The 12,199-nt window shown below is 35.4% G+C and overlaps 1 protein-coding gene across 3 annotated transcripts in view; it reads left to right on the forward strand.

The window, feature by feature from the left end:
• The first annotated feature begins 533 nt into the window (after positions 1–533).
• The window catches only part of LOC131534496 (uncharacterized), a 43,772-nt gene continuing 32,106 nt past the window's right edge, over positions 534–12,199 (forward strand). Inside the window, exons 1-3 of one of the 3 annotated variants that reach the window (XM_058767393.1) lie at positions 534–1,052; positions 1,517–1,647; positions 11,861–11,994. In XM_058767393.1, the coding sequence (XP_058623376.1) occupies positions 1,637–1,647; positions 11,861–11,994 (145 nt within the window). In that variant the 5' untranslated portion in view covers positions 534–1,052; positions 1,517–1,636. Of the gene's footprint in view, positions 1,053–1,513; positions 1,648–11,860; positions 11,995–12,199 lie in introns of those variants that run through there. The other 2 variants (XM_058767394.1, XM_058767395.1) reach the window with 2 other exon arrangements.

The raw sequence follows: 12,199 nt of genomic DNA on the forward strand, positions 1-12,199 counted from the left end.
TGTGAGAGTTCACAGCGGGACAGACGCCCTCCGTGAACTCGAGCTGGGGCAGCATGTTTGTTTATGAGTGACACCTGTGACTGGGGTATTTCTGAAGTACCTCTGATTGATCACATTACTTGGTGCGCAGCCACAGAGCAGAGCCATCAGAGAGACGAGAAACATCACCTGTCTGTCTGTCTGTCTGTCTGCCTGCGATGTGCTGGAAACACAGCTGTGCTGTCAGGTCAACATGATACTGAAATGATAATTAACACATCCAGATAGAATGAATAAATACATGCAGGAAAGAAAAAAAAAAAGAGTTGGGGTCAGTTAGTTCTTAAAACTGGAACAAGATAAAACACAAAGAACATACAAGTAAATACAAATAAAATCAATATAAACTCCAAGGCGAAAGAAGTTTGTTTTTTGCGCTCTATATTTAAAGTTTTTATATTACTTATATATATATATATATATATATATATATATTTTTTTTTTTTTATTATATACACACAGTCAAAAACATGATTTAATATTTAACCTGTCTACATTAGTTTATGCCAATTATAAAATAACCATTGTTTTCACATTTTATTACAGTATCTGTATATATACACATACAAATACTTGCATAAAACATCATTGCAATGGGTAATTTATCTTTTTTTGACATTGTTCATTAACGTTTCCATGTTATATATATATTTATACACACACTTATAATTTAATAAATTACATCAATATTTTTAATACTTATACACACCTACACTACTGCTCCAGAATTCATTCATAAATTCATACAAAACATAAAAATACATTTGTAACACGTTAGTTTTTAAAAACTTAAATATATGCATGTTTAAAATATAGATAGATTATTTAGTTCATGTATTTTCACAGAATTAGAAATATCGTTCAACTTTAATGCTTATATACCGTCATACATATATTTGCATCTACATGACTTTTGACCTGTAAAGCTTCTATAAACGTTTCCAAATCAATGTTATTTTTGAAGCGTTTGTTACCCAGGATTCCCTGTCGAGGTTTTAGTCGGAGAGATGCAGGTGAGTTTGAAATAATCTGTGAGCTCAAACTTTTTATGAAGTTCTTTATACTCACTTCCAGCTGCAAAATACAAATTTCCTCTCAACCGATACACATGCTGAGCTAAATAAGGCTTAAACATGTTTTACACGGTGATTTTCCCTCAGCAGGCACGTGGAAATGGACGTTGATGGAACAAACAGACGCGAAAGTCCCCATCCAAACGTCCCTCGTTCCAAACCGCTGTTATATCGTTCCGCATACAAACTTAATTTACATCCCGAAATTCCAGTCGGTGATTGTGACACTTCTCAAGTTGCTTTCCCTCTTTACATGTGTGAATAAAATGGTGGAAAGCGGAGAGTCTAGTGCGTAACCGAGCGTAATCAAAGAAGCGGCGCGGCGCGCGAAGACGCACAACACAGATGCGATCAAATGAGTTCACGGAGTTTACGTGGGATTCGCCTCTCTCTTTGTCCCACAGCACAATAATCCTTCACCAGGACGTCCTGAAGTTTACTGGAACACTGAAGGAACTGGTTCAGAGATCTCAAAGTCTCAAACAGTGAACAGAAGGACTGCGAGTCTCTGAAATGACCTCCTGATGTTTTTAAGGTGAGTGTAGGCTACCTGTTATAGTTTAATGCTGCTTTAAAAATTCTGTGGGATTTCTTCCAGTATTCCTATCATTTGGAACCATTCAGCATCGTTTTAGAACATTCAGTAGTTCACAATTACAATGGTTCTCAGTGTGGAACATCAGCACATTTTTAAAGATTTTAAAAACTTTTATCTCCAAATTTGATCCCTTTAGGATTTTGCCATATTCTGATACCTTTAGACAGTCTTATAGGATTTGTTGACTATGTATAGAATGAAAATACTCATCGGTAGCTTTACGGCTTTAGATTGGAAACCTGTTTTTACATATTAAGTGTAAATATGCTATAATCAGCTTCAATAGAACATGCACATTTTTATGTAAATATTATAAGGGTCTAAAATAAATCTATAATGCCTTCAGTGATTTTTAATTGAGCCAACTTATCAAACTGCTATTTTTACACCAGTACTCTACTGGCTGATTGCTTTTTGTGGCTGTATTGACAATACTATATTTACCATAGGCCTGTTTAAATTTAACAGTGTGTGATGCATATGAATTGTGAATATAATAAATTAAAAATAACCATAACAGTGCATGTTGTAAATAGTAGTTTGGTAATGCAGTCAGAGTGTTTCAGAAGAGCAGAATCCTTAAACGCTCGTCTGCAGATAACTTTACATTACAAATGGCAAAATAATTTAATTTATATGTCGTTTATCATTTTTGCTCAGTATTTGTGTAAATCTACAGTAACAAGAACACTGTTAAGTCATCTGTAAAATAACTTCAGTCTGTTCAAAATGATCACATTTTGTGCAGATATTATACAGTTCGGTATTTAATATGAGTAATCGTGTCCTTTTATTGAATATTCACAGAATTTCCTTTACAAGGAAAAAAGTAACATTTAATGCTACAATATGCACAATTAACTATAAAAATTAAAAAAGTTACTAGTATTTGATTGCGTCAAAATCATGTCATATTAAATGCCTCACTGTTTTTTGTTTAGTTTAGTTTTTTTTCTTAAGAATGCAGTGGTCAGATTTCATTATTTTACAATTATTCTAATAACTGTACACTAAAGAAATGTAATTGGTGTAGCACCACTTTATAGCATAAAGATGACAATGATTCATGCAACTTGTACAGTATGGTTTTAACTGCATGTGGAATGTGCTTTCTCATGTAGTTTGATGAATCTAAGTATCTCCTGTGCTCTGCCAGATGCTACAGCTACTGCTCGCCAGAGTTATTGAAAGTGACTCAAGCAAAAGTGATAGTTTTGTGGTTTTTGACTGTGGTTTTGGCAGCACGCTTGACTCATCTATATCGTCTTAGTCACTGTGGTTTCAATGTGGTGCCATATCGCTGCTGTAAATGCTCCTATTAGTGCATCTCTAAAGCATTCTGGGTAACTGGTTTTGGTTCTTGTGGCTGTAGAAAACTTGGTGATCGTGCATTGGTGGTAGATGTTATTTGTAATAATCAGAATTTGCGAATAATCATAAGTGGCTTTAAAGCTTAAAGGGATAGTTCACCCAAAAATGAAAATTCTGTCATTAATTACTCACCCTCATGTCGTTCCAAACCCGTAAGACCCTCGTTCATCTTCGGAACACAAATTAAGATATTTTTGATGAAATCCGAGAGCTCTCTGACCCTGCATAGACAGCAACGCAACTGAAATATTCCCGGACCCAGACCCGTAGCAAGGACATCGGTAAAACAGTCCGTGCGAGTTCAGCCGCAATTTTACGAACCTAGGAGAGAACTTTTTGTTCTCTTAACGACCTGATTCAACAAATCTTCTCCTCCAAATCATGTATTTCGCCATTATGGAGAGTACCACGACGCATGTGTGTGCTTTCCTCTGCAGGTAAACAAGGCGCAGTGCATATATATGCATGCGTTGTTTACATGCAGAGCAAAGATGAGAAGATTTGTTGAATAAAGTCGTTATTTTTGTTTTCTTTGCACACAAAACGTTTTCTCGTAGCTTTGTAAAAATTGAGGTTGAACTCGCATGGACTGTTTTACCGATATCCTTGCTACGTTTCTGGGTCTGGGGACATTTTCAGTTGCATTGCTGTCCACACTGATAAGTTGACATAACTTAAAAAAATTTAGGAAACCTGTTGCCTTGTTAAATAAATAAATAAAGTAAATGATAATTAAAAAAATAAGTTAATTGAATTGTCAAGTTCACTTAACTTTTTTTTTAATTATTATGTACTTAATAATTTTAAGGCAACGGGTTTCCTCAGTTTTTTAAAGTTAAGTCAACTTTCACTTTTTACAGTGCATGCAGGGTCAGAGAGCTCTCGGATATCATCAAAAATATCTTAATTTGTGTTTTCCGAAGATGAACAAAGGTCTTACGGGTTTGGAATGACATGAAGGTGAGTAATTAATGACAGAATTTTCATTTTTGGGTGAACTAACCCTTTAATTTGGCATGCATTTAAAATAATTTTTTTTTTATTATTTAGAGAAGGCATAAAAACATACCAAAATTAATGATGCTCCAAAGTCACAAAACCACAACTGCAGCGACTAAATGCAAAATGCAAGCTTTTGCATCAAGTCTTATGGAGTGTTGTTTTTTTACAATAGCGCGCGCAGTGAGCATCTCGCATCTCGCATCTCCCTTGTGTCAAAAACATTTCAGTTCAATTCCTCTACAAAGCATATAATCAGTAGAAGAACCTCAGGACAGTTGGAAGGAACTTGAGGCCGCCGCGAGAGCGCAATCTGTTGAATACAGTGGAGTCACGCGCAGCTGCAGCGAGAGTCTGGATAGTCACGAGAGCGGAGGAGAAAAGATTCTCTTTCATTGACTCTGAGTATCTGTACGTGCGAGTTTTCGCCGGTTTGTTTACCTCTCTTGCTTCTTTTGACTTGTCTGCAGTTGACCCAGTTCTGCGAGCGCGCAAAAATGCGCGTGGCCGTCCCCTCCCCCAGCGCTTCCTTGTAAGAGTCACAGAGCGCGGCGAGAGTTCATTTGAGGACAGGGAAGTGCTTTCTTTTCCAGCGTGAATCATGAAGGAAAAATGAACCCCTGGAACTAGTTGCCCCCTTCATTTTGGCATGTTCCTCCCCTTTGCTTTATTGTCTATTTTGGCTGAACTTGCAGTTCTTCCCTGAGCTGCCAAGAAAACTTCAAGTCCTTTAAAGATACAGCGAGCGAAAGCTAGTTCCTGCCTCTGCCGCGTCTTGAAAGCAAATGAAAATAAATCTTGTTAGGATTCGGCCATTTCTTCCTGTTTGGTTGTGAATTGGGTCAGAACTCTGTCCCTAAGTGTCCCGTGCGGGATTTAGACCTCATTGAGGGCTCTAACAGTTTGAAGAGGTCCTTTCTCTGTGCTTTATGCCCCCTACAAAGTGAATTTACAACGTGATCTCATTAGTATTCGTAGACACATGCGTACAGTGGGCTACTTTTGGACAGAGACTTAAAAGTAAAATATCAACGTAACTCTTTTACTTATGAACAAATACAGAGACATAATGTTGTTATTGTTAGCTAAAACTATTAAAAACTGTTTTCGTTAAATGAAATAAACTAGACATGTTGCCTTAACTGAAATTAAATAAGTACTTGAAGTATTAAATCTTGAAGTACTAGGTTGAAGTGCTGAAAATTTTTTAAAAAAGGGGGGGAGGGGAACTAATAAAATTTACAAATATCACCTAAAACATACAAATAAAAGCTAATTCAAAATATTATTGAATTCTATAAGAGTTTATCATTAATTTTCATACAAATGTTTATGAATCCTTTGAGGTTCGTATGGATTTCGTTTTTTAACAACTAACGTAAATTACATATTAATGTTAATGCTTTATTTAAAAAAAATAATAATTGCATCCATTCTAGCAGGTTTAGTAACCAAACACATTTGAGATTTCGGCATTTTGCTTATATTTCACTCGTGAAGCTCTGACAGTTATTAAAACTCATAAATAAAACAATAAAAATGACTTATTATAAATAAATGCATTTGCTATTAAAAAGGTCTTGAGTAGTTGGAGTTGTGGTTTGAGATCGTATTGAATTATTGCGTATTTTGAGTAATTGTTGAAATTTCATGTCTCTAAAGTTGTTCATAACCCAAAATGTTCATTTTTTAAAAGGCAATGTTGTACAGTTTAAAGCATGTAAGAGAATCACAACAACAACAACAACAACAAAATGAACATAAACAGGTTATATACAAAAATAATCAATAATAAAAAACTAAATACCAAGACAAAAAAAGTGCTATATAATATTAGGGCAGTTACATAAATTTGAAAAACTTTAGAATTTTTTTTGTTTTGTTTTTATCAGCTTCTTATTTTGTGATCTCATATTAGAACTCAAAATGTTCATGTTTTAGATGATATCAATATGAAGATGTTGTGTATGCCATTGTCTACCCAACATATGTATCCATTTTACATATGAATGCCAATAGATGTGTTTGCTATACAAACTGTAAATTGTACAGTCCAGTACAGAGCTCTCCATAAAATCTACAAATTATGAACCACCGATCTCTGTTTACTCAATGTTTGATTTGTGTGATTGGATACATTGTCAGATTGAGATTCACACACCCGATGGAGCTTGAAAGACCTTAATATATTCATTGGTGCTGCCTCGTACCATGTTGTTACAGCTCTAAAGCGTGAAACTTTAGCCATTATTAGAAAAAGGACCAAGCCAGACGGCCAAAGACAACAGTTAGGCACCTTCGGTTGAGTCATGCTTGGCCATTTTAAACATCCGCCGACCGCCGTGCTGTTTTGTAGCCGAACATGAGTCGAGCTCTTCCCCGGCGCCCTGATGGTTTCCCCAGCGGTGAAAGACAAGAGTCGGCCACTGGTTTTGATTGAAGAGCAACATTCTCAGGTAGCAGCTGGCCGAGTTAGGATAGACTCGGGAATGGCAAACGGCCTAATTAGAATGAATTACCTTGCTGTTGGCGTTCCTGCAGCCTGTGATCAGCTCCGGCAAGGACGTGGACCTGGCGTGCAGACTTCCTATTGGCTGGCATTTGAGCGGGTGCGGATGGTAACGGATATTTTGATTGGTGTGCTAGTGATGCATCTCTGACTGCAGTGCTTAGTATAAAGCACCATTGCGGTTGCATCCATTTCAGACAGAATATAGGCATTTTTGTCTGTGCCAGTGGTGGAAAAAAAGCAACAACAGTACTTTTATTCCTTTTGATTCCCAGCATGCATTTGGTTGCTTGAACGGCAGAGCACTGCATGAACTGATAACATATAATGCAAAAGAACACAATTACCACATAGCACACATATTTTACCATATAGTAAAGTCATTTTGAATAAAAGCGTCTGCCAAATGTAAAATGTATCACTTGACTGAGATTAATCGGAATGAACCTGGAAGCCCGATATGACACATCAATGCGTTTAGCTGTGATTTAATTAAATAAATACATGCACTGTGTGTTTCAGAGTGAAATGCGGCACTGTTTATTTACACGTGAGCTGCTTATGATCTGCCGATATTTGCAACATCTCAGAGCGACTTGATTCGCAGTTATTGCTGCAAAATAAAATAATTAATGTTTTTCAAAAATATTAGATTATTTATTAGATTTTTAAATATTTTTTATTTAGTCATTTTCATATTTTTATTGTTTATATTTAAAATAATAAATTATTATTTGTTTATTTTATTTATTAAATATTAAATGTTAATCATTTTTATTTACAATCACAATTTTGGCCAAATTGTGCAGCCCTACAAACAAGCACAGCAAAACGGCAATGTTTTTGTTTTGTTTTTTTACATAAAAAAAACCCTACAAATTGAATATTTTTTAATTCACTAATTTTATAGTTTCATTTAATAATAATAATAATTGTTGTTATTATTATATTACTACTACTTCTACTTTAAAGCCATATTGATTTATAATTACAATTTTGGCCAAATTGTGCATCTCTATACAAGCACTGCAAAACTAGGTTTTTATTTTTATTATTTTATTTAGAAATTTAAAAATATAATGTTTTTTTTTTAACATTCTAATCATAAAAATCGCAATTTGATTTTATCCCCAAATCATACGGCCCTAGTTGACTCCTAGCTTTTGATTGTCATAAGTTATGAATTTGTTGCATTAGCTTCATTGCCAGTCTTTTTAATTTGTATTTGAAATCAGCTTACATGACTTAAGTAAAAGTCAAAGTTTAACTATGCTTTTAATTTGACACATCAGCTTAATATCACATGGTTCAGGGCTTGAGATGCTAAAAACGTCAGCTGTGTCGTGTCTGTGTGAATGACTCAAAGTTTTTAGATAAAAGCATGAATTATCTTGGGATAAAAACTGAAGAAGTGTCTGTTTTGATTTCATTTTGCAGATATAGTCAAAGTTTTGTGCCCATCTCACTCCATGTGCTGAGAATTGTGTATCTGTTCATGCACATGCATGCAACTATGAATGACAAATGAGAACCGTCTGCTAGCTGCTAAAAATGCCATGCAACCTCAGAGGCCTGATGCAGAACACATTAATGCCCTCTCTGCTAAAATAGAGCAGCTAATTTCATGCTACACTCTCTGCTTTATGTCATTTTAATCACCATCGATGTTTTATTTTTCTCCAGGATCATTTAGAGACTGTCTATTTCTCCCATAGTGCCACATTATTAGCGGTTAGCTTCAATCCCAAACCCGTCCAGCAGTTCAGATTTCTATTTATAAGCTAACTGCTAATGGCAAAAACACTTGCTAACCTAATTTTATGAACACTTTTAATGGGCCAGAAGAAAGTTAAATCAGGAAAAAGCCACTAAAGACAGGGCTTTGAAATGAAAGCTGAGCTATTCTGCAATAGGCTTTTGGCCGAGGACTTTTCTCTGTGCCGCTTCCATAAGCTAAATGCCAGAGGGAATTTGGATGGATCACGGCCCAGAATCAACCGTTACGGCCCGGTTTCGTCGGAGGTGTGTATGTGAGTGAATGGCTTCGATTTGGACAGTTGCTGAATTCAGCATTTGTTTTTTTGTTTTTTTTTAAATGATTTGAACTGTTCTAGTAAGTTTCTGCATCGCTTAGTGAATCGGTTCGTTCGCTTGGTGCATGTAGGTTCATAGAACGATTCACAGAGTCATGCATTTTATTATTTTGTTGTTTGACTCAAATTTTGAACTTTTTTTTTAGTACTTTTTTTACTACGTCGCTTAGTAAATCGGTTTGTTCAGATGGTGCATCTACCGTAAATGAAGTGACTCAAAAATGATCCACAGATGAATTCATGCATGCTCCATTTTTTCTTGTTAATTGTCACCAAGTTTTCAACTCTTTCAAAGGTCATTTATTAGTTGTTTTATGTGTAAATTCAGTACTTTTTCAAATGAATTGAACTTTTCTAGCAAGTTTCTACATCGCTCAGTGAATTCGGTTGATAGATTCATAAAACGATTCACAGACTCATTTGAGTCATACATTTGAATCTTTTTTTTTTTTTTTTTTTTTTTTTTTTAGATAAATCTAAAACTCGGATATATATATATATATATAAAAATTATTATTTATTTATTTTTTTTGATAGGATGCTTTATTTGTTATATTATGAGTAATTTCAGCACTTTTCTAGTGCATTTCTGCATCGCTTGAATGTGAATTAGTTTGTTCATACGCTGCATGTAAATAAACCGATACAGGAATCCAAGTCATACATTTAAAAAATTCCTCACGTTTTCAAATGAATTTAACTTTTCTAGTGAGATTCGCTAAGCAGGTTTGCATAGTGAATCGGTTCATTCAGACTGCATGTGAACGAACCGATTTCAAAAAGGATTCACAGATTAATTTAGGTGTCATGTAAATGAATTCAGCACTTTTGCAAATCAGTTGAACTTTTATAGTAAGTTTCTACGTCGCTAGTGAATCAGTTTGTTCAGATGGTGCATGTGAATGCCAGTTCAAATAAAACCATTCACTGATTCATTCAAATCATGCACATATTGATTCAAATATTTTTGATAGGATGATTCATTAGTTGTATTATGTGTAAATGTGAATATTTTCTCCAGCACTGATATCAATGCACTTTAAGGGCCTCCGGTGTCTTGAAACGACTGCAAGATGGCGATTTGGAAGCATTGAAGGCTGCAGATTTGCAGAAGCCATTATAACTCCCTGCATATGAGAGAAAAACATTTCGATTAAACCCTGCAGTATAGATTTCCATCATAGGAGGGCTATTGGGCATCAGATATTTCGTTTCACATATGGAATCAATTTATAGCAAACAGTACGCCGTAAATTAGGATCACATTTATGGGCTTTCAGTCCGAGAATGAAAATAAACTAAGGAATTAGGTGGGTTTCATTAATGGAGGGATTAAATGAAACATACATGCATTAAAACGAGGGCTTTAATGTATAATCAGTAAAGTGGATTGTTATGTAGGTTTCGAATGGCATGCAGTCAGCCCTTTTCTGGCGTGATGCATGACAAAGTCAACACTTCTCGACTGAAACTCAGTTCCCTGTTGTTCTGCCGTGATATTTCACTGAGGTCTAGTCGTGGCGATGACATCCCGCTTTACCGTCGCGTCTTGGCCCCGGCGAGTGTTTTTGTTGCCGGTCTGAAGGTTTGGTGGCAGGGTTTAATGTGAATTATGAGCTGCGCTGAGTGAGAGCGCAGAGATCTCGACAGGTCGGCCCTTCATTTGCACGTTTATGCCATTAATGTGGATTTCTGCTCTGAACGATGGATGGCTTTTGCTCTGGGCTCTGAAAGCAGTGACGTACGACGGATTGATGGCTTTTTTGGCACGTCTGATTTGATTTTTATAGCAGTTCGGCAACTGTAATATTATGAAATCTTGCCTTTAAAAGTAATTTGACTCGTAAAAGAAATCAAGTATATAGCAGGTAACACATGTAAAATATGTGCATATAATACATATTTAAAGCAGATATTTACACTCAAAGATAGATGGATGGATGTAGATCTGACTATTTATAATGTAGCTTTTTATGTTTGGTTAATAAATCATGAATATGAAAAAGTAAAATAGCCTAGATACAAAATAATTATGAAATCTTGCCTTTTAAAGGTAATTTAATTTGTTTCTCTTATAAAAATTAGGATATATGGAAGGTAATGCATGTAACATGTTCATATAATTTTATGCACATTTTCGTCATGGACACTATCACACTTTAAAATATGTATGCATGCATTTTAGTGATAAACAAATGACATATTTTTGCATTTATGCATTGTGCACTGTATTTCTGAATACTACAAAAACTATTTTAAAATATGGCCTACATGCATATATTAAATTCTAATCCTTTTTTTTGACAGAGAAAGACCATATTTTGTACCATAAATTTACAATGTAGCTCATTGCATTTTTATGCAATATATAACAAATATTTAAAAAATGAAAATAGATACAGAATATATAAATGTATAACAGAATGATAATGAAAAATTACAATAATAAATAAATGTATATGTATGTTTTCACTGATTTAAAAAAAAAAAAAATCAGATTTGTGCATATTACAATATTAATAGTAATATTGAAATATCACAAACTACTACTTTAAAATATGGCCTACATACAAATTCTAAAGGTCATTGCACACTGAGTCCGAAATTTTCGCATGCATTTTTCGTATTCGTTATCCTTTCCTATCAAAATGCTTGGTACAGATGCGAAAATGCAGAAAATCGAACCTGATCCGAACGTTTTTATGACAGACGAAAGTTTCGGAGGCAGTGTGTAAACGTGATTGACGTGAGGTCGCATTTATTTTTTAACATGCAAAAATATTGGACTCGGTGTGCAGTGACTTTAATACTTGTTTGTGACAAAGTAAGCATATTTGTTACATAAATATCTTTGGAAATATATGCTGCACAAATTGTTCCACATCATTGAAAAGTACATATGATAATGAATACTATATATGTATTTTATCCATGCATTTTACATGACTTCTCTGTTGTGTATCATGCATCTGTATGTGTCTTGGAGCAGCTCAGATTTACTGATGGTTGACCTCTGACCCCTGAGCTGTTAGTGCTGCTCATGTGGGTTAAAAGGGTCACCGTGTGTGTGAGGGGTCTCTGTGCTGTCTACAGCTGCTGTGTCTTGTGTTACAGACACTATGCATGTGAGTGAAAGGCTGTGTGTATTTACTGTGCTCTTATTTACCTCCTGACCCAGACAGCACCTGTCTGCCGTCCCGGGGAAGGACGCGGCTGTGGACTCGGTGACCCGCGTGCCCGCACGTTTTAATGAAGAGCGAGCGAGCGTTTGGTTCGTTGGCCTTTCGGACGCTTCCCTGGACATGGATCAAGGTCAGTTCTGGCATCCATAAACACTAATGGCAGCTTCGCTTTGATATTGATCCATCGATGACAGAGTTTAATATCTGTGTGGAGAACCGCTGGTTAAAGTTTAATCCCACATCGCTTCATTATTTTGACGCAGATGTTCAGATCTTGGATCGCTTTCCTTGTGCTTTCGGCTTCTATTTATTCATGTCTTGTTCGTATTTCACAT

Source organism: Onychostoma macrolepis, chromosome 25 (genome assembly GCF_012432095.1).
Source record: "Onychostoma macrolepis isolate SWU-2019 chromosome 25, ASM1243209v1, whole genome shotgun sequence".
Classification (NCBI taxonomy): domain Eukaryota; kingdom Metazoa; phylum Chordata; class Actinopteri; order Cypriniformes; family Cyprinidae; genus Onychostoma; species Onychostoma macrolepis.